Here is a 27,990-nt window from a genome sequence, read left to right as displayed (position 1 = left end):
GAGGGCGCGCTTCCGTGGCCGCACTCTCTCCAAGGCCTGAGTCAGAGTAGGACTCGGAAAGGGAGGGGGCGTGTCCGCGCAAGCGCACTGACACTGAAATGATGGCGGCCGCGGAGCGGGCGTGGGGAGCAGTAGCTGATGTAGCGCGGCTGTGCAGGCGGTAGGTGTCGGCCCTGGGGCCAGCAGCTCCCTGTCGCCGCCCTCTCACGTGGAGGGGACTGGTGTCTGATGGAGTCTTGTCCTGGCTCCAGAGCCCGAGGCCCGGCCACCTTCTCGAACGTCCCTTCCCCTTGTAAACCCCGTGGGGATGTGGCTCGGAAGGGAAGAACATTCCCGGGTAGTTCCCTTCCCGATCCCGGGAGACACATCCAAGGTCAGGCTCTGAGGGAAGCGACTGGAGGAAACCCACGGCCCAGGCCTATGCCGACCGTGTCTCGTTCCTCTTCCAGAGCCACCCTGATTCTGACTTCCTCAGACATCTGTCAGTCCCAAGGGTGACTCCTGTAGAAAAGGGCCTAACTGTATGCTGATGGTTCCCTTGCAGTTTCAAATGCATTTCATGAGCCAGGTACGTGGGCCCACCCCTGTGTCATCCCAGCATGAGAGGTGAAGGCAGGAAGACCAGGAGTTCCAGGCTAGCCTGTATTATAGGAGGCCACTGGCTTAAAACTCCTTAATGCGTCTCATAAAAATAGAGGATTAACAAAAGGATTTTGTGGGTTGCCCCCTTCTCCCCTGTTTTCGATTACCTTTTTTGTTTGTTTGTTTGTTTGTTTTTCGAGACAGGGTTTCTCTGTATAACAGTCCTGGAACTCGCTTCGTAGACCAGGCTGCCCTCGAACTCACTGAAATCTGAGTGCTGGGATGAGAGTGTGCGCCACCGCCACCACCACCGCCGGCTGGATGACTTTTCTTGAATTACTTTCCTCCAGGTCTTTTAGAATTCAAACCTTCCTGCCAGAGTACACTTCTGATTTATCGGCTCTGCTGTTTTTTTTCGGGGTTGAAGGAACAGTACTGGAATGCCAGGGTGTTTCCAAATCCTGGAATATTCACTCCATTCACTTAATGGGTAGTTACTGGTTACTGCATAGTGATAAGAGCTGCCATTTGCTGAGCACTTACTGTGTGCATTGATAGGTGCTTTTGAGGGAGAATGATCTACAGTGCTCTACATGCCTTTTGTTTTGAGTGCGTTTATTAAATATACAGCAAAGAGTAAAAGCGTAAGACAGCAAGCAGCAAGAAGGCAGAGCGTCAGAGCAGACACACCATCCAGCAGAACAGACTGGGGAAGCCCCGGGAACCCGCAGTTACCTGGGGACTCTGGTGGACAGAGGAGGTCCAAGGCAGAGTATCTTCTCCTGGGTATGACTTGTAATTAGCCATTTCTATCATAGGCATTTTTATATCACATGATTAAACAGTAGCTGAGTCTTGTATTTTGGGAAGGTGCTTGGGAATGATTTACTTCCCAGCTCTGTTGAAGGGACAATGGTTTTACTCTGACAGTTTACTCTCCTGGTCTAAAGGGCATGATGTTTTTCTCGTGGGCTGTTTCACTCTTCTCCTGTTCTTTCCTTAACAAGGGGTCTTGGAGAACAATTTTAAGTAAACACTTCAGGCAGGTGGATGGATCTCTGTGTTCAAAGCCAGACTGGTCTACAAAGCAAATTCCAGGCAGCCAGGGATACACAGTGAGACCATGTCTCAAAATTTAAAAAACAAAACAAAACGAAAAAAACTGAAGTCAGAGCTGGAACATTTTTCACTACTAAAATGTCCTTTTATTTCCTTTTCTAGCAGTAGTTATTCTCAAAGCTCCCTCTGTTGTTACATTAATGATACTATGAAAATACCCAGTCAGTGTTTCTCAGAGAGATATGAAGTGCCACCCTGGATTCATGTTTCCCATCAAACATAGATTGGTGGTTGCCCTAGTAGTGTAGAGGTGATAGTTTGTGTTCTGTCAGACTTTAGACTTGGAAATGTCGGGATGAAAGTGAGTGTCCTTAATCTTTTTTTTTTTTTTTCCCCAGAGCTGAGGACCGAACCCAGGGCTTGTGCTTGCTAGGCAAGCGCTCTACCACGGAGCTAAATCCCCACCCCCAGGTGTCCTTAATCTTACCTCTTCCTCCAGGACAGTTCCTAACTTCAGATTTGGGGACATTTGTGTTTCATGAGGTACCATGGGGCCAGAACTCAAGTCTGAACACAGAATTCATTTGGTTTTCCGTGTGCACCTCACCCATAATGGAAACTGTATGCATCGGTGTTTTAGTGGATTTTGGCAGAACCCTTACATGAGGTCAGGTATGGGATGGGTTGAAGCTTAGAATACTTAAGATTTTTGTTCAGGGGTGCTGGCTCATCTCCCCACCCCCTGCCTCTTTCTTGCCAAAACTGGGATGCTCAAACCAAGGGCTTTGCCAGTGTTAGGCCAGCACCGTACAGCCGAGCTGCATCCTCAGGTTGCCTAGTTCTCTCCAGGTGACAGTGATGTAAGTCAGAAAGGGGAAGCTTTTCATTGTACGCATTGTTTCCCTTACCTGTTGTCAGCCACAGGACTCTGCTGCCTCAGTTTTAAACAAAGAAAAAAAAAAAAAAAAAAAAAAAACCATCGTGGGACTGAGGGTCTGGGGCTGCAGATTTAAATCCATTTGTCCATTTCTGTTTCTGATGCCTGGATGTTAGTGTGTATTTCTAGTTACCAATCCAATGGGGTTCCATGTGTTTTTGCCAGCATTTTTATTTTATACATATCAGTGTTTTCCCGCACATGTGTGCATGCCACGTGCATGCCTGATGCCTAAGAAGGTCAGAAGAGGGCTTTGGGTCCCTTGGAACTGGAGCTGCGGACAATTAAGACCTACCATACAGAAGCTGGAAACCAACCCAGACCTCTACAAGAGCACCAAGTGCACACAACTGCTGAACCATCTCTCCAGGCCCTTTACCTCTGTTTTTTAATTGTTTGTATTACTTGTCGAAGTAAAAAAAAAAAAAAAATGTTGCAGATAGAAAATGGGAAGTTAACTCTCTATTATTTTTATTGCTGGTTATGTTTATATATACAAGAGAAGTATAGATTGACTTTAAAAGGTCAGATTGCTTGCTGGGTGTGGCACTCATGTCTATGATTCCAGAAATAGGGAAGCAGAGGCAAGAATATCCCAGAAGTTCCTGAAGCCACCTGGCTACACAGTGATACCCTGTTTCAAAACAACAACAAAACAGATGAGACTCCTTACTGTGTCATTCATTGTTTGTTTTACTTGTAGGCTCTGCCATGTGGTGACTCCATCCACCATTAAGAAACAACCTCTGCACCAGTATGTGCGAAGACCACTCTTCCCGATGCGTGCAGCCTTGTCTAACACAGGTACCATTTCACCTCTTCAGAGAAAATCGTGGTACAGAAAGCGGTGGAACAGTGTTAGAGTTAACGGTCATAAAAGACAAGATTTCAAAGGTTTCTTTAAAATTTTTTACTGCATTTATGTGTGTGAGAGCGTGTGCCACACTGCATGTGCGGAGGCCAGAGGACAGCTTGAGTCGGACCTCTGCTTCCACCATGTGGGTTCCGGGGCTTGAGTGGCGGTCTTTAACCTTGGCAGCAGGCACCTTTACCTCCTGAGCCATCTTACCAGCCCAAGAATTGGTCTGCCTTCTATTCAGAGGCTTATAAAAAGGTCCAGTGTTTTGGTTTTTTTTTTGTTTGCTCCCCCCTCCATGGTAAAATCATACTTTATTGTAATTAGTCAGAGGACATTATCTGTATACATACGAAATGTTTATGTCTTGTAAACACAGTTTTTAGAACATGAGTTGCTAAGTAAATGATTTTCAAGATGAAATATTATAAAAAAGAAGTTACAAGTAGATTTGTGTTTGACAGAATCATGTGTATCTTAAGCTATTACTTCCTCTATTTCTATAGGAATATCTGTACAACTGTAAATTCCTGGCTTTTATCGAAACCTTCTAGAGTCTGATTTTGAATGTAATTTGAAATGTGAGCACTGCAGGGTAGTTGGGGAAGCTCAGAGAGGCGAAGGTATGTGTGGCTTGATGTGGTCACGGATTAGCCTCTCTCTCTCCATGCTACCTTGCACACCCACCGCCATGCTCTGGGGTGAGGCTGAGGGTGGCTGAGGGCATGACTTGAGTCAGAAGAGGTCTTACCTCTTCTGTTGACTGGAGATGAGGAATGGTTGTCCATGGCCTGCATGTTTTCTTGAATCTCAAAACGCCTTAGATGTAAATACTGAGTAACTCAGCAGGTCAGGCCACTTGAATTGGTTAAATTTTGTGGGACTGCAGTTTGTGGTTTCCTGGTCTTTTCCTGTTGGACACCCAGTGATTTCAGTCTTTGACAGTTCCTATCTACGTTGTGCAGGAGCTGCTGCCGGCCTGTGTAGGGACCTGTGCAGTACCACTCCCCAAAAGGAAGAAAGTATTTCACATCAGTCTTTATCCTGTCCTAACTCAGGACACTTTCAGAAGTGTCAGTTGGATGTTTGAGCTAGGAGTAGATTTATTTATTTTTATTTTTGAGGTTGTATTTTAATTACAATGTTTCTACCTTCCCTTTCTCCCTATAAATTCTCCATATACCTCTTTCTACTCTCCTTCAAATTCTCTTTTTTCATCGGTTGTTATCACATGCATATATGTATTTGTGTATACATGTATATTCTTAAGTATAACCTGTTAAGTCCATATAATGTTACTTGTATGTGTGTGGAGTTGTTCTTAAAAAACCTAATTAAGCTGGGCGGTGGTGGTGCACGCCTTTGATCCCAGCATTCGGGAAGCAGAGGCAGGAGGATCTCTGTGAGTTCGAGGCCAGCCTGGGCTACAGAGTGAGTTCCAGGACAGGCTCCAAAGCTACACAGAGAAACCCTGTCTTGAAAACAAAACAAAACAAAACAAAAAACAAAACCAAATTAAACTAAATTTAAAAATGCAATTGGAATGCTTTTGTTGAATATCTATTCAGATTAGTATCGAGGTAGCTTATTTATGTTAAGAGAAGAGTTGTGTGGGGATACTGTATTTTTACTAATGTTTACTCCCCCAGTGTACATAGATTGTATGGGTTGTTTGGTTTGGTTTGGTTTTTTGCAATCTTGCTAAGATTCCAAGGCAAGCCTGGAACTTGCTGTGTAGCTGGGACTAGCATGAACTCAGGGTCCTCTTGCTCAACCCTCCCAAGCTGGGGCTGAAGGCTCTGGGCAACTACATTTATCTGAGTCTAGCTTTCAAACAAAATTTTGTTTTGTCTTTGTTTTTACACTTATAGTTTTATCCTTGGGTGTTTCTAAGACTTTCTTTTCTGTAGACCTGATTTACCCCAGTGTATTGAGCAGGAGAAAGCCAGGTTAACCCTCAGTAGAATGCCTAATGAGTATGGTGACTTTATTTACCAGTACATTATTAAGACAACAAAACATGAAGCCAGGCTTGGTAGCCCACACCTTTAATCCCAGGACTCTATAGTCAGAGGCAGGTAGATCTCTATGAGTTTGAGGCCAGCCTGGTCTACATAGTGAGACTGTATCTCTCAAACAAAGAAACAAACAAACAAACAAACCTACAGAAAATGACTGGTTCAGAACAGAAAGTAGTGGCAGTCTTTTTTTAAAGTTTTATTTCAAGTTCTGTTTCCTGTAAAAGCAAATTTTTCTTGGTTTGAGGCACATGCCTTTTAATGACATGCCTGAGTATCAAAGTTCAGGCATTTTAACTAATTAGGATTTCTCTGAGCAGCTTGGGAAATAAAGCTTGTGGGGCCTTTTCCCCTCCCCTAACTTTTCTTACTTCTGTTTATCTAAAAAGCAGCACTCTGGGGGGCTAGAGAGATTGCTCAGTGGTTAGAGCACTGGCTGCTCTTGTAGAGGCTAGGTTTGATTCCCAGCATCCGTATGGCGGCTTACAGCCATCCATGATTCCATTCTAGAGGGTCTAATGGCCTCTTCTGGCCTCCGCAGCACTGCAGACACATGGCACATATACATACATACAGGCAAAATGTTTACACATACAAAGTTAAAAAAAAACTTAAAAAAGAGAGTGCTGTGTTGTCCATAACTTGAACTGTTTTTTCTAGCATTACATTCTTTCTCTTTTTCAGTTCGATTCATGTTTATTCAAACACAAGACACTCCAAATCCCAACAGCTTAAAGTTTATACCAGGAAAGCCGGTTCTTGAGACGAGGACCATGGACTTCCCCACACCAGCTGCAGCCTTCCGCTCCCCTCTGGCCAGGTACAGTTTCTGCTGGCTTTTACCTGGAAAGCACAGGGCCCTCTGTAGTTTAGGCAGCCTTGCAGAGCTAGCACATTTTGTGGGCAGACTGATTTTAGGAGAGTTGAGTTGAAGTTAAAAACCCTTTCTCCTGGGGAGTTTATTTGACAGGTCAGTAGCATGAATACTTAAATTTTATTTATTTTTTTTACTTAAGAAAGAAGTTAACCAAATGGGTATGAGTTTGTGTGGCTGTGTGAGTGTGTATACACACCATATCCAGAGAATGTCCTTGAGTGTCCTCTATCACTCTTCGTCTTGGTTTTTCAGACAGGGTCCCTCTGGGAACCTGCTGCCCACTTACTTAGCTAGACTGGCTGCCCAGAAGGTCCTCGGGTCCTCTGCCTCTCAAGCGCCGGGGTTGCAGGTGCATACTGCCATGCCCAGCTGCTTTCATGTCTGCTGGGGATCTGAACTCAGGTCCTCTTGCCAGTGTGCCGTGTACTTTATCCACTGAGTCGTTTTTTGCCAGCACTTTTCAGAGTCCTGGGAAATGGGAGATGGGCATCTCTTGTAGCCTAAGCTGGTCACAAGTCCACCGTGTAACTCCTGGTGCCTCCACTTCCTATGTTGGGATTGCAGATGGCTGCCACTATGCCCAGCTTAAAACTCTGATTTTCAAGAACTATGAAAAGGTGCTCCGTGCATTTCATAAGGAAGGAGAACTAAGTTTCTAGGTTTTCATTCAGAACCATTAAGTGATGACAGTTGTCAGATGTGGCATGACCTTTTAAAATCAATTAGGACAGTTTTCTAGTTCCCTAGAAGCACGTTACATGTGTGTCAGAGTAATACATGAAGTACACCGAGCCGCTCCTGAACCTATGGCCAGAGCAGTCATTTACATTGAGAATTACTACAGTCCACATCAGCTAAGGTCTTGCTTGCTTGCTTCTTCTCCCGGCCCCCAGTCCACCTGTTCATCCTTCATCCGTCTGTCCGTCTGTCCTTCCTTCTTTATTTCTTTGTTGTGTACCAGAAAGTGATTGACTCCAGGGCCTTTTACATGCTAAATGTGTGTTCTGCCACTGAGTTGCACCCTAACACTAAGTGAAATTTCTGCCCTGATACTGCTTGCTGAGCACATTTAGAAATCAGCATAGGTAGCTTCCGGTACATGGCCTGCATTCTGTATACCTCATTGAGGGCAGGCAAAAGTGAAACCCAGGGCCGGGCGGTGGTGGCGCACGCCTTTAATCCCAGCACTCGGGAGGCAGAGGCAGGCGGATCTCTGTGAGTTCGAGGCCAGCCTGGGCTACCAAGTGAGATCCAGGAAAGGCGCAAAGCTACACAAGAGAAACCCTGTCTCGGAAAACCAAAAAAAAAAAAAAAAAAAAAGTGAAACCCAGAAATAATTTTTCAAATTTCTAGCTGATAAATGTGTACAATTTTTCTGACTTAAGCATGCAGTTTCTCAGAATACACTTTAGAGCATTTATTTTTCATGCTTTTGATATAAAAGTTAGAAATGTATATATTATAATTTAATATCCATACCTGTGTGTATGTGTGTAAAACAAGTGTTTGATGGGTATTTCCATCCTTTGCACTTGTACAGTAGGTAATAGCTGAGGTGGTTAACGGCACTTGCCACTCTTGCAAAGAATTTGAGTTCAAGTTTCCAACACCTAGGCAGTTCACAACTACCTGTGATTCCAGCTCCGAGGGGACCCAGTGCCCTCTTTTTGCCTCTTCAGACTCTGCACTCATGTGCATACACGTAGACACACATACATACACATAAATAAAATAATTCTTTAAAAAGTAACAGGTGGGAGGCATTCTCATATTTTTTTCATTTCTTTTTGTTATTTAGTTTAGTTTTATTAAATATAATGCAGTCCTTATCACTATTTAATTGATTTCACAGCTCCATACTGTGTATGTGGTTTTTTGTTTGTTTTTTTGTTTGTTTGTTTTTTAAGAATATAACTTCAGGAACCACACAGGCATGCAAGGTTTGCCGAGGGATGTTTATTAGTCTAGTTGCACATGCATACATGCAAGCAGAACACTCACACACATAAAATAAATAAGTCTAAAAGCTAACATTTACAAAAAGATACATATCTTCTGTGTGTGTGTGTGTCTGTCTGTCTGTCTGTGTGTCTGTGTGTTTTGCAATACTGGAGATTGAATCTAGGGCCTTGCACATGCCAGGCAGGAGTTTTACCACTGATCTACAGCCCCAGCCCAAGACATAACATGCTGTTAAGTGAAGAAACCAAGTTGCAGAACAGTGGTGCAATGTGATAATATTTATATAACCCTCCAATAAAAACAGCACACAACTCCATGAAAGTTCCTGGAGAAATATGCACACCAGAAGGACAACCTAGGATTTTAATTTCTTGATTAATTTGATTTTAACTTTTTAGTGTTTTTGTTCTTTTGAGATGGGGTCTCAGTAGCTCTGGCTAGCCTTGAACTTCTGATCCTTTTCCCTCCATCTCTTGAGTTCTGGGATTAGAGACTATGCTATGATGCCTGTCTTTAACCTTTTGTTGTTGAAATGTTTACATCCAAAAAGAGTTAGTGTAGCCCAGTGTGGTGACACATGTCTGTAAGCCCAGCCACCAGGTGGCATTAGAAGACTGGGTGTTTGAGGCCAGCCTTTGCTACACGGTGAGGCCTTTATTTAAAACACACATACACACTCACACACCAAAACAAGAACAAACAAACAAGAAACCCAAAAACAAAACACCACTTCACTAGGGATGTAGGGAGCTACATGATAGAGCTCTCACTGAGCATGGAGTTCAATTTTTTACCACTACAAAAAATGTAGAAAAAACATTCCTGTTTCTTGTATTCACAGAGTTTATTATCTGCAACTAAGCAAACTGGTCTTGTCTTTGCTAAGCTATTGTAGGGAATGTTTTTGCTAAGCTCCTGAGAGAGGTCAGCCCGTCTTTTGTCTTCCTGGAGCCTGGCACTTAGAGATGCCAGCTAGCTGCTGAGTGAAGGAGTGAGTGAACAGCTGTCTTACTTCAGGTTCTCAGAGCTGTCTTTCTTTGTGGGTCTCCATGGTGCCCTGTGTTTTCATGTGAAGATACACTGCATTTTTTGCATGTACCACAGCCTTTTCACTGATTGCCAGGTGGTGGACATGTTTGGGGCGGGGGCTGCTCTTCAGCTTCATGTGCATCTTTGGTGGGAGGAGGAGAAACAAAGTCCTCTTGAGTTGATAGCATTTCAACCAGGGACAGTCCGTGGAGGTAACTTTTCTCTTTACTTCTGTGTATGTTTATCTTCTTTCATGACTTTTTTCTTTTCTGTATTCACAGGCAGTTATTCAGGATTGAGGGAGTGAAGAGTGTCTTCTTTGGACCAGATTTCATCACAGTCACAAAGGTACAGTAATGAATATAAAGGTAGACTAGCGGCCTTTGAGCTTTTTCTGAGTCCAGTGCCCCTCTTCAGAATTCTCATTGTTTTGGGTTTCAATTTTCCCTTCTTCAGTTTTTTGTAGATAGTCTTGCTCTGTAGTCCAGGCTGGCCTGAAAACTGTGGCCTGCCTTCCTTGGCCCCCTGTTGCTGGCATTACAAACATGTACCACCACTCTACCCAAGAATTTTCATTCTTAATGTGCTAGGGTTTTTAATAACATCGTGATATTAAAAATCTCAGGTGAGGAGCTGGAGAAACAGCTCTGCAGTGAAGAGCACTGGCTGCCCTTGCTGAGAGCCAGTTTAGATTCCTGGCACCACATGGCTGCTCACAACCATCTATAACTCTAATTCCAGGGACCTCGTGTTCTCTTCCGACCTCAGTGGGCACCATCCACACACATGCTACATAGACATACATGCAAGCAAAACATTCATGCACGTAAAATTAAGTAAGTAATACATAAAATAAATCTCAGGTGATGCTTACTTCTTAGATTTGTCAGGTTAATGAAAGGGATTTTCTAGTGACACTTAATTAAGATCCAGCTATAACTGTAATCCAGTAGCCTCATCCCTTCAGATAAAACACTTGAACCTCAGCAGATTCAATGCAGTGTCCAGGATTACAGGGCTATCCCACTATAGGATGCAACCTTGGCAGGACTAGAAGTTCAGCTTCCAGGTTACTAGAATAAAATTAGTTTGTTTGTGTGTTTGTTTCATAAAATTTAAATAAATGTTAACAATTTTATTATGTGGTAATTTGTGTGTGTGTGTGTTCAGGCATGCACATGGAGATCAGAGGACAGTTTACAGGAGGCAGTTCTCCTTTCACCATGTGAGTCCCTGGAATGGAACACAGGTTGCCAGGCTTGGTGACAAGTGTTTTCACCCACTGAGCAGTCTGCTTGCCCTTAAGTAGTAATTTCACTCTTTCTGTGAGTTGATGGAGTAAAAAGGGAATCAAGTCCATACTGTGAACAAATTACACATGTGTCTGTCATATGCCATAGTACACACGCCCTCTCTGAAGGGGATATGCTTACTCATTCTTTTTTTTTTTTTTTTTTTTTGGTTTTTTGAGACAGGGTTTCTCTGTGTAGCTTTGCGCCTTTCCTGGAACTCACTTGGTAGCCCAAGCTGGCCTCGAACTCACAGAGATCCACCTGCCTCTGCCTCCCAAGTGCTGGGATTAAAGGCGTACGCCACCACCGCCCGGCCTTTTTTTTTTTTTGGATGCTTACTCATTCTTTTGATGTGCAAATATGACTAATTTCAGATACATTTGCATAGTTCACTGTCCCGCAGCAGTACTGTGAACCGGGCCATGGTGGTGCTTGCCTTTAATCCCAGCATTCAGGAGGCAGAGGCAGGCGGATCTCTGAGAGTTCATTGTCAGTCTGGTTTACAGAGTGAGTTCCAGGCCAATCAGAGCAGCATGGTGAGACCCTGGATCACCAGAAAATAGAAAAGATTCTCGAAAGATCGGAGGTGGTAGTCTGGATTTGTTTTGCACTTGGCTGGAAATGCAACATGTTTCTTCAACATGATTATAGGAGAATGAAGAATTAGACTGGAATTTACTGAAACCAGATATTTATGCAACAATTATGGACTTCTTTGCATCTGGCTTACCCCTAGTGACTGAGGAAACGCCTCCAGGAGAAGCAGGTAGCGTTGTGCTGGGTAATCGATGCTTATCTGTATTTTTTTGGATTTCCTACTTCATTCACATTTGCCTTGATTTCAGAAGTGACCAGAATACAGATTTTTAAATGTTTTTATTAGAATATATTAATTATACATAATTGTGGGTGTCAGTGTGGCGTTTTATACGTGTGTGTAATGTGTTTTGATCATAATCGCCCTCTGTTCCTCTTTCCTTGTGTCCCTCCCACTCCTGATGGTTTCTTCCCCTTCCCATCTAGCCCACTTCACTCTCATGCTGTCTAGTGAGTGACTCAAACGAGCCTGTTAGGACTGCTTATAGGAGCACAAGTGAGACGTTACCTGCTGGACCAGTGGTCCTTTTTCCTCAGCAACCATGAACTTCTGTAGGTCCTCAAGGAGGGTGGAGCCTCCTGAGACCCGCCTCCTCCCATGTTCAGGGGCCTGATCAGTTTTTAAAGTTATTTTTTATTTGATGTGCATGAGTGTTTTGCCTTCGTCTGTGACTGTGTACTACCATGTGTGTGCCTGGTGCCGGAGGAGGCCAGGAGAGGGTATCAGATCTCCCTGGAAGTGGAGTTACAGACAGTTGTGAGGCACCATGTGGGTGCTGGGAATCAAGCCTGGGTCCGCTGGAAGAGCAGCCAGATAGCATTCTGCAGCTCTCCACCCCATCCTCCAGCTCTTAGATTCTTTCTGCCCCTCCCCCAACACTCTGTGATGCTCTCTTTGGAGTCCTGCTGATAAAGATGTCCCATTTAAGACTGACTATCCTGCAGTCACTTAGTCTCAGCACTGACAGGTTATGAGTCTCTGCAGTACCTTCTACCTACTCCATGAAGAAGCTTCTCTGACCAAAGATAGCAGCACTAACCCTTAAAAAGGAAACAGGTGAGCACATCATGTCCTTAGTAAAACAGCTGTAACTTTCCACAGGGGCCTGTGCCTCCCTGTCACAGGTTTTTGACCAGGTACAGCAGCAGAGCTGACTTCCTCCTGTGGAGTTGGCCTCAGTTCCAGTCAGGGAGCAGTTGATTACCACATATCAGGCTTGTAACTGTTTCCCAGTGGGCACATCTGGCCTGGCCAGTCAGTGCTGTAGCACATGGTCCACAGCTGAGTGGGATGGTTGACAGTTCTCTCCCAGCAGCCTACACAGCACCTTGTGGTCCGGTGATCTAGCCAGCAGGGAGGGAGCTTCAGCAGGAGGATCTCACCATCTAGTCCTTGGGATCAGCCAAGAGCGTGGGGTATTTTGAATGCATTTGGCTCGGGAACAATTCTAGATGGGACAAAACTTCGTATATATTATTTTCTCAAATTGTTTTTGGTTTTTCAAGACAGGGTTTCTCTATGTAGCCCTGGCTGTCCTGGAACTCACTCTGTAGACTAGGCTGGCCTCGAACTCAGAGATCTGCCTGCCTCTGCCTCCCAAGTGCTGGGATTAAAGGCATGTGCCACTGCTGCCCATTGTTTTCTTAAAACTTGTGTGTGTGAACACTAAATCTATTATGTAAAACTAAAATTTTAATTATGAAAAATTTTGAGAATTCAGAAAAATCATATATTAGGCATGAACTTGCTTCCACTTAGATTTAGCAGATGTTAGCATTTTCTGGAAGAGAGCGCCGAGAAACAAATAAATGTAAAATTTTCCATAGTTGCTTTAGACCCATTTTTTTTTTTTTTTTTTTTTTTTTTGGTTTTTCGAGACAGGGTTTCTCTGTGTAGTTTTGCGCCTTTCCTGGAGCTCACTTGGTAGCCCAGGCTGGCCTCGAACTCACAGCGATTCGCCTGGCTCTGCCTCCCGAGTGCTGGGATTAAAGGCGTGCGCCACCACCGCCCGGCTAGACCCATTTTTAAATGAAATATTAAGGACACAAATCAGTGTGTGGTGGTGCACACTTATCTCAGCACTTGAGAGGCAGAGGCAGAAATATTGCTGTTAGTTAATGGCCAGCTTGCTCTGTATGGCAAGTTCCAAGCCAACCAAGGCTTTTTCTATTGAGAGCCTGTTTCCAAAAAGTGAAGTGGGGGGAGGAAGAGAGGGAGAAAAGAGAGAGAAAGAAAGAGGTCATGTTCTATATCTACCCCTCCCTTGCTGCTGAGTGTGAGTTTGTATTTTACTGTGCCAGTAAGCTGAAATGAATGGGTAGGATTGGTGTCCATTCTTTTTCTTGTTATTTTTTAGTGTTTTTGAGACAGGATCTTGCTCTGTAGCCCAGGTTGGCCTGAAATTTACAATCCTGCCTCCTTCTCCATGCTGAGATTATGGGTGTGCACCTCCATACCCAGTTTCTGGGTTTTATTCTTAAACTTCAAGGAACTTGTGTTCTACCACAGCTTGCCTTTCACTGATTATAATCTATTTTATTTGAAGGTCCAATTTATTTATTTATTTATTTTAAGATTTATTTATTTGTTATGTATACAGTGTTCTGCCTGCATGTATGTCTGCAGGCGGGAAGAGGGCACCAGATCTCACTACAGATGGTTGTGAGCCACCATGTGGTTGCTGGGAATTGAACTCAGGACCTCTGGAAGAGCAGTCAGTGCTCTTAACCTCTGAGCCATCTCTCCAGCTCCCCCCCCCCCAATTTATTTATTTTAAGCACTGTGTTAGTCCATTGGAATGAATAGAGTGCAGTGAATTTGTCCTTTCACTGTGGACATTGCTGATGCCAGTGTGTTACAAATGCTGCTGTGGACATCCTGGTGCCGGCGTCTGTGGACTGTTCTTCACTGTGTGAGCTATTTGTGCGGACGTCCAGTACAGACACTGCTTCTGTGGAGCGGGGTGAGGGGGTTATAGAGCTTCCGATAGGGAAGCAGCAGCTAATTACTGTGCTCATTAGCAGTGTGTAAGAGTTTCTGTTTTCTTAGACTTTGTCATCACTTCATGTCTTTTTGTCTTTCCTTTCTCTTTGTCCCTTTGGTGCTTAGAGACTCTAGAGAGCTTGACCTGCATTCCACTACCAAGCCAGCTCCCACCTCTTTTGCTCCCCCCATCTCACCTCCTGAGACAGGATCTCTCTGTGTAGCCTTAGCTATCCTGGAACTTAACTGTAGTCCAGGCTAGCCTTGAACTCATAGAGATCTGACTGCCTCTACCTCATGAGTGCTGGAATTAAAGGCATACACCATCATTACCTTTGTTTTGCTTTGGTTTTTGAACCAGGGTCTCACTTTGCAGTCCAGGCTGGTCTCCAACTTGCTGTGTAATGTAGGCTGGCCTTGAACTTTGAATCCTCTTGTCTCAGTCCACTAAGTGCTAGGTTTTTATGAGTGTGACTACTACCCAGCCAGCTACATTTATTTAAACCAGAATGTCTTAGTTAGGGTCCTGTTGCTGTGAAGAGACACCATGACCACAGCAGTTCTTATAAAGGAAAACATTTAATTGGGGCTGGCTTACAGTTCAGAGGTTTAGTCCATTATTGTCATGGCAGGGAGCATGGCAGCATGCAGGCAGACATGGTGCTGGAGAGGTAGCTGAGAGTTCTACATCTGGATCAGCAGGCAGCAGGAAGAAAGATATGGGCCTGGCTTGAGCATTTAAACCTCAAAGCCCACCCCCAGTGACACACTTCCTCTAACAAGGCCACACCTCCTAATAGTGCCACTCCCTATAAGCCTGTGGGGCCATTTTCATTCACACCACCACACAGTATGTTAGGTCTGAAATGGTATCTTACTATCTGTTTGTTTGTTCCTGCAGTTCCTGGGGTTGAACTCAGGGCTGTGCACATCTAGGCAAGTGCTCTACCACGGAGTCGGTCCTCCTTTACTTTGGGGGCTGTGTCTTACTAGTTGCCCAGGCTAACAACTCTATAGTTCACTCTATAGTCCAGGCTGACCTAACTTACTGTCGTCCTGCCTGCCTCCTGGGGAGCTGGAATCACAGATCTGTGTCACCAGGCTGGCAGTGTCTTGGTTTAGTTTCATTCTTGTACTGACCCTGATCCTGGGGGTTCTCTATCTTGTTTCACTTTATAAGTTTTCCACATCAGTAGATTTCCTAGTCATTTTCTTTTTTCTTTTCTCTTTTTCTTTTTCTTTTTCCTTTTTTTTTTTTTTTTTTTTTTTTTTTGATTTTTTTGAGACAGGGTTTCTCTGTGTAGCTTTGTGCCTTTCCTGGAACTTGCTTTGGAGACCACGCTGGCCTCAAACTCACAGAGATCCGCCTGCCTCTGCCTCCTGAGTGCTGGGATTAAAGGCGTGTGCTGCTGCTGCCGCCGCCGCCTCCGCTGCCCGGCATCATTTTCTTTCTTTCTTTTTTTTTAAAGATTTATTTATTATGTATACAATGTTCTGCCTGCAGGCCAGAAGAGGGCACTAGATCTCATTATAAATGGCTGTAAGCCACCATGTGGTTGCTGGGAATTGAACTCAGGACCTCTGGAAGAGCAGCCAGTGCTCTTAACCAGCCCCATTTTCTTTTTTTTAAAGTGAGTCTTATGTCTTTTTTATATTGATTTAGTAGATTTAAAAAATATATATTCTAGGTATGTTTAGGAGATAGCTCAGTCAAGGATCTGACTGAGTACAGTCTCCAGAACCCACATCATAAGGCTGTAGCGGGTGCACTCGTAATCGCAGCACTGGGGAGGTGGAAACAGGCTCTCTAGCCAGCCATCTTAGCCTACTTGTCTCACTTGTCCGTGCACACCCCCACTACACATGTACCTGCAGAAACACTGTGTGTGTGTGTGTGTGTGTGTGTGTGTGTGTGTGTGTGTGTGTGCCTGTGTTGGGGGGGGGTCTGTGTGTGTTCTGGGCTATGAAATAGTTATAACTAATTCTTCCTAATCATGGCTAGAGGCTAAAGGTAGCTCAGTGGTGAAGTACATCCTCAGTATATGCGCGCACACACATGCACACACATACACACACATCACAAAGTGAAAAACAAAAGACATATTTAAGGCCAGGTAGTGGTGGCGCACGACTTTTATCCCAACACTTGGGAGGCAGAGGCAGGCAGGTCTCTGTGAGTTCGAGGTCAGCCTGGTCTACAGAGTGAGTTCCAGGACAGCCCCGACAGCTACACTGTCTAAAACAAAACAAAACAAAGAGCAAGTTAACTATGCCTACCAAAAAAAAAGATAGACAAAATTTGGGCTTGGGGTGTAGTATAGAGGTAGAGCCTTTGTCTAGCAAACACAAAACCCGGTGTTCAGTCCCCAGTACCTCAAAAAGAAAGAAAGAAACCACAAGCTAACTGGCTCAAATATTCCATCGGAAGGAATTTATCTGATTAGTGTGCTTAGAAGCAAGGATGTTGCTCAGGCTTAGATACTAAAACAGTCCAAAAGCCAGCAAGGTACAACTCTACCAGGATCTCTTTATGATGAGCCTGTTTTCATGTACTGATGGAAAGACTTTCAAGGGACTCTAGGCGTGCAATGTGGATCAGGTAAAGCCAGATCTCACCTGTGTAAATTTACACATGGAAATGTACACATGCTTGGAGGAAGCCCTGTACTCGGTAGTAATGGGGACGGGAAAGGCAGCTTAGGACTGCTGCTCTAAGAGACTTGAATTTCATCGTATTTTATTTCTTCTATGAAAATGGACTCAAAGGTTAGTACAGCTTAATATAAACTACTTGTGAGGTCGCTAGGAATTTAATATTTATTACAGAACAGCATGGGATCTCTGTATTTTTTCACAGATAAATACGTTTCTTGAAAAAAGATTTACGTATTATATACAGGCATTGGTAAAACTTATATACAGCTTTACAAAATTCAAGCAGTGGCCAAGGATATAGCTCAGTGGTAGAGTACGTGCTCCGTGTGCAAGGCCATAGGTTCCTCCCAGCACCACACATATGCACTCACACACACAGACATGCACACACACGATAAAGCAAAACCAAAATGAAACACCATTCTTGGCTCAGATTTGTAAAGTATTTAGAAGTTTCCAGAAGGCCTACATCTGTATTTGATACAGTTATCTTGAAAAATGACTAAATTGAGAAGCTGAAGATTAAAAAGGTACTTCCTAAGTGGCTGTGCCTTTCCATCTCACAGTTACGGTGAAATCAGATAACATATATCCGTGCTGCTCTTTGGTCCTTGAGAACGTTAGTTTGTTCCTCACAGGCCCCTCCCTCATCTCAGCCCCAACATGATCAGCTTTCACTGTAGGATTTATTCCCTGTGTTACTGAATATTAAGTGACCATTTTTCCTTGGTCTTTCTTTTGTGAACCACATGAGCCATGTCACCTTACCGAGTTTTGTGTTCTGTGTGTTTTTTTTTTTCCCTTTTGCTATGTTTTGGATTTTGAGACAAGGTCTTTCTTGCTAAATCAAGCTAGCCTGAGCTCACTGTGTAGACTAGGCTGGCCTTGAATTTCTGTGATCCTTCTGTATCTGCTTGAGTGCTACCATGCCAGGCTGTGCTTTTATGTGAAAAGCCTTCCGTTTTAATGCTTATATAACTGCAAAATGGTTACTCTTGATTTTTTTCTAGGTTCTGAAGAAGATGATGAAGTCGTGGCAATGATTAAAGAACTGTTGGATACTAGAATACGGTATGTGTTAAAACCTCCTAACGCCCTCCCCTCCCCCTTGCCGAAATCCAGTACTGCAAAGACAGCTCTCATTAAAGCTGCATGTTTTCACAGGAAATTGGAACAGGGCTCCAGATAAATAGTCAGTGTAAACCACATAGGTCGTCACCTCAGCTGAACTTAAGGCCTGTGCCTCAGTATTCAGTCACATCTTTAAAACTCATAGTCGAGAGGAATTTTCCTATATGCGTGTAGGAAAGAACTTCATATTCGTGAGCATTGTGAAGAGAATAGCACCCAAGTAGCAACTGCCCAGATAAGAATAAAGACAGGCGCAGGCATGGTGACACTCTGTAGGTGAGCCGTAGTTCCTGGGGAGGCAGAGCCAGGAGGAGCTCTGCGAGTTTTAGGCCAGCATGGTACACACAGTGAGACTTTGTCTCACACACAAAACAAAAATAGAAAACCAAGGATAAAGACAAGACTAGCAGACAGCCTGTCTCTACTTTTCTCACAGCAGACGAGAAAGTCCAGACTTTGAGAAAATGTTTTCTTCTTTAGGTATTTTAAGAAACAACTTAGAAATTTAATAATAAGAGGCTGGCTAAGTGACAGAGTGTGGTGGCACATGCCTTTAATCCCAGCACTCAGAGGCAGAAGCAGGTGGATCTCTGTAAGTTTGAGGCCAGCCTGGTCTACAGAGTGAGTTCTGGAACATCAGGGCTACATAGAGAGACCCTGTTTCAAAAGACAAACAAACAAACAAACAAACAAACCTACTGGTTTTACCTTGAAACAGAACAAAGAGAAACTGAAGTAGATTCTTAACGCTGGAGATATTGCAACTGGTGTTTAAGAGAGGTGATTCAAATGTGAAAGAAAATAAATGAAAGGATGAGAATTCCTGCAAGAAGAGGAATCTGTAAGAAAAGAAGAGTATGGAACTAAAAATGCAGTGAGTGAGGAACTCATGAGCTCCCTTCCTGTGGGCCCTGACACAGCTGCCCAGGAGGCTGGTGTTAGAACGCGGAAGAGCAGTAAAACCCTGAGTGAAGCACACGGGAAGGGGGGGTTCGGGGCAAGGAAAAAGCACAAGGCTTCGTGCATGCAGAAAAACATGGGTCCTAAGGGTTAATTGTATAGAAGCAAGAGAAATGACCTAAATAGAAGGTGAGTGTGAAGAGAAGTATTCTGAGTCTTGACATTATTTGGGACATGGTAAAAGTAATCATTTGTAGTAGAGTCAAAAATATGAAGTAAGTATGTTGGAGGTGAGACGAGCCGTGAAACATTATATAACCAACAGCTGTGTACAAAAGAGGACAGACAAAAGAGTGCTTGGTCAGTGCAAAAGAATGCAGATTGGAAACAAATGGCTAGATGATAACATGCCTGAAGATTTGGCAGATACATTTAAAGGTACATAGAATGGCTAACACTGGATGAAGTTGTCAACTACATGTGCCTTATAAGGGTTGCACTGCTTCAATATAAGGACAGAAATATTGGAAATGAGGAGCTGGAGAAAGTCATGGCATTGCGACAGTGAGGAGCGGAGAGCTACTGAAGTCACACAGACACCAGAGACAGTGTACCCGACAGCTGTCGGTGCCACCACACAATGTGGATACTTGCTGCCCAGGTCATATTCGAATCATCTAATAACACAGATTCAAAATAAAGGAAGAATATTTGACAGAGATAAAAAGAGACACAAATAACCCACAGTTAAATGAGGAAATTAACACCTAACAAAGCACAAAAAGTAATTGGGCAAGAGAGAGTTAAAACTTATTATTTTTATTTACTTATTTTCAAGACAAGGTCTCACTATGTAGTCCTGGCTGGCCTGAAACTTGGTATATATGCACCAGATAGATCTCTGACGCAAGAGATCCATTTGCCTCTGCCTTCTGATTGTTGGAATTAAAGGCATAAACCACCATTCCCAGGCTAAGATAGAGTTTTGAACACGTGATTAACAATTGACTAAATGTTAACATATGTATAATGTACTCGGCAAGAATGAAATATAAATTTAATGTGTACATGGATCGTGCACTAAAGTAGCTTGTATGCATGTTCATAAAGCAGCTCTTATCTAGTTTCAGAGTTAAATTCATTGAGAATACCAGGTTTTGTTATTTGGTTCTCGGGGTTAATCCAGGGTCTTGAGCACTTCATAAGCATGTACTCTGCAACTGAGCCTCTCCCCCATCCTGGGATTACTGTTTCCTGACTACAGTGGAACTGAGTGCTCTTCAGAATGGCTTATGGTTAGGCTGGGGATGTAGTTCAGTGATAGAGTGTTAAGAATACCAAAGGCTGAAGTAGGGTGAGGTGGGGTGTGGCGGGGTGGGGTGGGGTGGGGTAGGATAGGATTGGGGTGACAGAATCAGTATTAGTCTAAGTCAACACAGTGATCATGGTGGATACTTAAATGGGATAATATGGGGCCGGTGGGATGGCTCACTGATTAAGTTACTTGTTGCCAAGTCTGGTGACCTGAGTTTCGTCTCTGAGACCCACATGGTAGATTGAGAAGACTGACTCCTGAAAGTTGACCTGTGGTCTTCATAGGCACACAGCAGTATATGGATACCCCCAGAACAAATAAATACAATAAAATCAAATTAATTAATATCTGCATGACCTTGGCTAGGCAGGTTTGTTTTTTTTTGTTTGTTTGTTTGTTTGTTTTTTAAAGATTTATTTATTTTGTATATAGCATGTATGACCAGAAGAGGGCACTAGATCTCATTACAGATGGTTGTGAGCCACCATGTGGGTACTGGGAATTGAACTCAGGACCTCTGGAAGAGCAGTCAGTGCTCTTAACCTCTGAGCCATCTCTCCAGCCCTGTTTTGTTTGTTTTTATTCACGAGGATACAAGAAAATTGGGAAAATCAAGGAAAAGACAAATTGGACAGTAGTAAAATTATGCCTTTCTCATGAAAAGGCAGAATAGAAGATTTTATAGTGAATAGGGCTTATGAGATAGCTTAGTGGATGAAGGTACCTGCTGCTAAGCTTGGCAACCCAAGTTCTTTTTTTTTTTTTTTTTTAAGATTTTATTTAATTTTATTTTATGGGCCTTGATGTTTTGTCTGCATTCATGTCTGTGTGAGGGTGTTGGATCCCCTGGAATTGGAGTTACAGATAGTTATGAGCTGCCATGTGGATGCTAGGAATTAAACCCAGGTCCTCTGGAAGAGCAGCCAGTACTTGTAACCCTTGAGCCATCTCTCCAACCCTGGCAACCCAATTCTATTCCAGAACCCATATGAGAGAAGTAGAGAGCCAACTCCTAAATTGTCCTCAGCTTCCACATGCATGCTGTGGTGCATGTGTGCAAGCACACACACACAGAACAAATGTAAAAATGTGTGCAAGCACACACACATATACAGAACAAATGTAAAAATGTGTGCGACCACACACACATACACAGAACAAATGTAAAAATGTGTGCAACCACACACATACACAGAACAAATGTAAAAATGTGTGCACCCACACACACATACACAAAACAAATATCAAACAAAATAAGAGGGCCGAAGAGATGGCTCAGTGTTTAAGAATACTCACTGCTCTTATAAAGGAGCCAGATTCAGTTCCCAGCATCCACATGGTGGTGCACAACCATCTGTAACACTAATTCTAGGGGATCTGATGCCCTCTTCTATCCTTCAAGGGCTCCTGCACCTATGTGGTGCACATACATATACTCAGGCACACACACTTACACATAAGAACTACAAATAGACAAGGAAAAAATAAAATAAAGGCTGGAGCAAGAACATGGCAAAAGACAGTGACCAGACAGCCACTAACTATGGAAGAGCGAAGAGTGTGTAGCCTTCTAACTCATTGTAAACTGTCACTTCAAATCCAGCAGGTGGGTTCCTCCATTTTGATTGACACCAGTGGCTGGTGAGAACAGGAAGCAGTGGAGTGCTCACTGGTCTTGGGGGCATGTAAGGGTGGGTAATTCTAGGAAAATGTTTGCTATTGTTTAAATCTAAATAGTTACAGTTTGGTTGAGCAGGTTCTCACCCTGTAATTTAGGCTGGCTTGGAACTGAGTTTGTAGCCTAGTCTAGCCTTGAACTCATGGCAGTCCTCCTGCTTCAGCCTTTCACTGCTAGGATTACAGACACGAGCCTCCACTCCTGGCTTATATTCAGAGTCCTGCTCCAGGAGTTTTGCCCTCAGGCATATGCCCAGTCATAATACCTATCCACACCAAAAGATGCACAGGTGAATCTTCACAGCCACTTTATGTGTATAAGTCAAATACCTATCAACAGCAGGATGGGTAATCAACCTGCCGTATTAGTGTAGTGGAATACTATGCAGCTGTGATCATACTCAACAAGACTGAGTCATACAGAGAGGAAAGTAGCTGGATACACACGGCTGCTTTAAAATTAGAAATCCGGGCAATGAGGATGCTCAGCAGGGAAGTCCCTTGCTGTCAAGCCTGCTGCCCTGAGTTCCATCCCCAGAACCTACATGGAGAAGGAGGTGACTCTGGAAGGTTTCCCCTGACCGCACATAGACTGCACACATGCACACGCACAGATTAATAAAATTTTAATTAAATTTTATCAAAGTTATGGGGCTGGGGAGATATCCAAGATGGTAAAGTATTTGTTGTGTAGGCATGATGTCCTGAGTTCAGTCCCCAGAACCCACATTAAGAGAGCTGGGTGTGGGATGTGCGTTTGTGATCCCTCTGCTTGGGGCAGAAATAACTTAGCCTAGTAAATGGGTTCCTGTTCAGTGAGAGACCCTTCCTCAAAAACCAAGATGGGTAGTGCCTAAGGAACAGCACTCAAAGTTGACTTCTGGCCTCTGTACTACACATACTCATGAACCGTGATCCATGAACTACACACACACACACACACACACACACACACACACACACACACACACACACTGAACTATCTTAATCTTTTTTATTGAAGGCATGCATCTGTTGTTTTAAATATGTTCTGAATGTCTTGTGGCCTCAGGCCTACTGTGCAGGAGGATGGGGGTGACGTGATCTACAGAGGCTTTGAAGATGGCATCGTGCGGCTGAAGCTCCAGGGCTCCTGTACCAGCTGCCCCAGCTCCATCATCACCCTGAAAAGTGGGATTCAGAACATGTTGCAGTTTTATATTCCAGAAGTGGAAGGTGTAGAGCAGGTAGGTAACTGTGGCAGTTTGGGTTTAATGGTGAGGGGGGACCAAGTCTATAACCTGTTTTTACTTGGGAAAGTTCCATAGGTGGTTCTGTTCTGATTGCAGCTGTTAGGAAGGGATTAAAAACACCATGCAATTATATATAGATGAATGTAAGAGTGGAGAAACTCGTGTAATTTATCAACTTCTTATTCTTCCCTTACTCTATCTACTCCCAACACCATTTTTTCTTTTAAGATAGGTCTTGTGTGCTGCCCAGTGGTGGTGGTGCATGCCTTTAATCCCAGCACACGGGAGGCAGAACCAGGCAGATCTCTGAGTTCAAGGCCAGCCTGGTCTACAGAGCAAGATCCAGGAAAGGGGCAAAGCTACACAGAAAAACCCTGTTTCAAAAACAAAACAAAAAAACAACAACTAAAGATAGGTCTTGTGTAACCCAAGATGACCTTGAACTCCCTATGTAGCTGAGGATGGCCTTGAACTCCTGCCCCCCAAGTGCTGGAATTGTAGATGTGTGCTACCACACCTAGCCTTTATCAAAAATTTTTATTACATTTGTGTGTGTACATGTTCATGCTTGTGTATGTGGGTGTGCACACTGCTGTGCATGTACAGGGAGAGGATAACTTGTGGACTTGGTTCTATCCTTCACTTTCTGTGCATTACTGGCATAGAATCAGGTCATCAGCCTTGGCAGCAAGTGTCTTTATCCCTGAGCCATCTTGCTAGTCCCAGTTTTTGTTTAGTGAGACAGAATTTCTCTCTAAAATCTAGACTGGCCTGGAGCTTGCTATGTACTCCAGGTTGGCCTGAAACTCATAATCCTCCTGCCTCAGCCTCCTGGAAGCTGGAATTACAGGCATGTGCCACCAAGGAAGCATACTTTTGTACAGTGAAAGTTACACACAGTTTGGCTTTGGCTGTAGCATGTTGGAATTTTTTTGTCTCTAAGTGTGTAAGGTTGTCATGGTGACTGACTGCAGTGATGCTAGCTAAGAAATGGCTTTAAGGAAAGGCTATCAAGGAGGAGACAGTTACGGAGGCTAGAGATTTGAGAAACTTTGTGAGTGATTCTGTGGCTTTAGAAACTTTGTGAGTGATTCTGTGGCTTTAGAAGGTGTCTTCTTCCAGTTGCCTGGAGAATCACTTATCTCTGAGTAGTATTAAAGGCTGACCTTTTGGTCCAGTACAAGTTCCCATTAGTTCTCATTAGTTGGTGCAGAGCTCTGTGTGTGTCAGCACTGTGTATCTGCATGGGCCTCCTAAAAGACTGTACCTTGTGTTCTCTGCAGCAGCTCTGCTGGGTCGAAAGTGTCATTTGCACACTGACAGTGAACAAGTTCTTGGGACTCTTACTCCAAATTTAGGAATGATTCTGCCTAAATAGCACTTGATTTACAAAATTCTTTGCATTAGATATTGCTGAAATGTAGATATTAAATATTCTTTTAAAGTGAAATAGCCATTTTCAGTTAACCTCAAAGAGAAACTAAGAGGAGAGAACTCCTCTGTCCAGCATCTCTCTTTAGAACCCATCCAGTGGCCATTTTAGTTTCTGCCGTGTTTGCTTGAAGTTTGAGATGAAGGTTTGCCCTGCTGCCTGCCTAGTCTTGAGCTCCCGGGCTAAGGTGATTCTGCCCCAGCCTGCTGGTGGCTGGGACTTCTGTGCCACTGTGCCCTGCTCATCAAGATTTGGTTTTACATCATTACTCCCCTCCTCCTTCATCCCTGGTGCCTTTTGAAAAAGAAAATAGTATTAGTTGGGAGCCTGTAGAGTAACAAAGAGGAAGCATTTTTATTCACATGTCCAGGGTGGGTACAGAATTGACTGGTTACAAACTTTAATTGCCATGTAATTGTAGTAGGTGTGGTAAGGAGAGAAACATTCATTCCAAAGTTTTCTATAACCCTTCCTTTTCAGAGGTGTTGGCCTTTATTATCCAGTAACTCACCAGTCCACAGAAGGACTAGTCTGTTCTTTTTCCTTTAAGTATTATTCCTTACCATTTTTCTTCCCTGAAAGTCTTCCTATTTCTTTAGGTTTAAAATAATTTTTATTTGAGTAAAATCAAAATAATTTATGGTATTTTTTTCTATTTTTATTCCCCTTTTTAAAAAAAAATACTCTTTCACTGGGTGTTGGTGGTGCACACCAGCCTGGAACTCATAGAGATTTGTCTACCTCTGTCTCCTGGGAACTAGAGATAAAGGCATGTGTCTTCATGCCCTGTTGAAAATTTTTAAATTACATTTATTTTATTTATTATGTTCATGTATGTATGTATGTATACATACCATAGTGCACAAGAGGAACCTTGAAATTAAACCAACCTACAAAAGTTCATTCTCTTCTTCAGCATGTTTGGCATGGGTCCAATCAGGTCTCAGACCCAGCAGCAAAATCTTTATCCTGGAGCCATCTTTCTGCTGGCCCTGTTGGTTTTCTGAGGCAAGGTCTCAAGTTGTCTAGACTAACTTGCTGTGTAACTGAAGCTGGCATTGAACTCTGGATTCTGAGATTATAGGCATGCACTATCACACCTGTCAGGATTCATTTCTTGATTAATTATGTTTACAAGAATAATTTAGTTAAACATATTTCCAAAAGAGGATGCTTTTAAGAACACGGCAGGATGGTTAGACAGGTGAAAGCACCCACTGTGCAAGCCTGGCACCCCAAGTCCCATCTTTGAACCACTAAAGGTGACAGGAGAGAGCTGACTCCAGAAAGTTGTCCTCCAACCTCCACGTGCCCAAGGCATGCCCACCACCCCATCATACACACCTCCATCACACTATCCCATCACACCTCCATCACACCACCCCATCACACACACCTCCATCACACCACCCCATCACACCACCCCATCACACACACTTCCATCACACCACTCCATCACACACACCTCCATCACACCACCCCATCACACACACCTCTATCACACACACCTCCATCACACCACTCCATCACACACACCTCTATCACACACACCTCCATCACACCACCCCATCATACCACTCCATCACACCACCCCATCACACCACTCCATCACACCACCCCATCACACACACCTCCATCACACCACCCCATCACACACACCTCCATCACACCACTCCATCACACCACTCCATCACACCACCCCATCACACCACCCCATCACACCACCCCATCACACCACTCTATCACACCTCCATCACACCACTCCATCACACACCCCCATCACACCACCCCATCACACACACCTCCATCACACACACCTCCATCACACCACTCCATCACACCACTCCATCACACCACCCCATCACACCACCCCATCACACCACTCCATCACACACACCTCCATCACACCACCCCATCACACACACCCCATCACACCACCCCCATCACACACACCTCCATCACACCACTCCATCACACCACCCCATCACACCACTCCATCACACACACCTCCATCACACCACTCCATCACACCACCCCATCACACACACCTCCATCACACCACTCCATCACACCACTCCATCACACCACTCCATCACACCACTCCATCACACACACCTCCATCACACCACCCCATCACACACCCCATCACACCACTCCATCACACCACTCCATCACACCACCCCATCACACCACTCCATCACACCACTCCATCACACCACCCCATCACATCACCCCATCACACCACTCCATCACACCACTCCATCACACCTCCCCATCACACCACTCCATCACACCACCCCATCACACCACCCCATCACACCACTCCATCACACACCCCATCACACACACCTCCATCACACCACTCCATCACACCACTCCATCACACACACCTCCATCACACCACCCCATCACACACCCCATCACACCACTCCATCACACCACTCCATCACACCTCCACATCACACCACTCCATCACACCACCCCATCACACACACCTCATCACACACACCTCCATCACACCACCCCATCACACCACTCCATCACACCACCCCATCACACCACTCCATCACACACACCTCCATCACACCACCCCATCACACCACTCCATCACACACACACCCATCACACCACTCCATCACACCACCCCATCACACACACCTCCATCACACACCCCCATCACACACCTCCATCACACCACTCCATCACACCACCCCATCACACACACCTCCATCACACACACCCATCACACACACCTCCATCAGACACCCCTATCACACACCTCCATCACACACCTCCATCACACACACCTCCATCACACACCTCCATCACACACCTCCATCACACACACCTCCATCACACCACCCCATCACACACACCTCCATCACACCACCTCTATCACACACCTCCATCACACCCCATCACACCACCCCCATTACACCCCCACCCCCACCACATACACCCACACTCAATTTTCTAAAAAGATAAAAATAAGTTACATTGCTCTTTTCACTGAAGAATTGGAGCCAGTCATTTTTAGTCTGCCCAGCTGAGACTCTGCTGCCAGAGGCCTCTCTTTTGAGACAAGGAAAGGGGTCTAGTTCTTTTTCATGTATTTAATTACTTGTATTATCTTAGGATCCCAGACTGAATCCTGTCTTGGGCTGTTAATGGCTTTATTACTGTTGGAGTGCTGTGCATTGTCATAGGCTATTTTAGGCAGGCAAGTGATGTTCAAATCAGGAAAACAAGTTTCTAACCCTTTTCTTAACTCTTGAATTCTCTTTGTTTTCTGGCTTTAGGTGATGGATGATGAATCAGATGAAAAAGAAGCAAATTCACCTTAAATATCTGCATTTTCTTTGGCTGCAACCTTTGGACTTAACTGTACGGAGCCTGTAATAATCTCTGCTATGGAAGTTGATTAATAAAATGTTTCCTTCCTCCAGATGATATAAA

The 27,990-nt window shown here is 44.1% G+C and overlaps 1 protein-coding gene across 2 annotated transcripts; it reads left to right on the top strand.

The window, feature by feature from the left end:
* Positions 1 to 17: 17 nt before the first annotated feature.
* On the top strand, positions 18 to 27,990 carry Nfu1 (NFU1 iron-sulfur cluster scaffold). 2 transcript variants are annotated; one of them, XM_006984575.3, is made up of 8 exons: positions 18 to 160; positions 3,282 to 3,382; positions 6,137 to 6,272; positions 9,602 to 9,668; positions 11,264 to 11,378; positions 17,858 to 17,918; positions 22,922 to 23,096; positions 27,834 to 27,990. In XM_006984575.3, exons 1-8 carry the CDS (start codon positions 99 to 101, stop codon positions 27,876 to 27,878), a joined length of 762 nt encoding a protein of 253 aa, XP_006984637.1. In that variant the 5' UTR covers positions 18 to 98; the 3' UTR covers positions 27,879 to 27,990. The 2 variants fall into 2 exon arrangements, with proteins under 2 accessions (XP_006984637.1, XP_076423300.1); XM_076567185.1 differs by lacking the exon at positions 18 to 160 and adding an exon at positions 444 to 568.

The sequence above is a fragment of the Peromyscus maniculatus genome, chromosome 3 (assembly GCF_049852395.1).
Source record: "Peromyscus maniculatus bairdii isolate BWxNUB_F1_BW_parent chromosome 3, HU_Pman_BW_mat_3.1, whole genome shotgun sequence".
Lineage (NCBI taxonomy): Eukaryota > Metazoa > Chordata > Mammalia > Rodentia > Cricetidae > Peromyscus > Peromyscus maniculatus.
The sequence above is the reverse complement of the archived record's forward strand: the minus strand, read 5'-3'. Positions and strand labels throughout refer to the sequence as shown.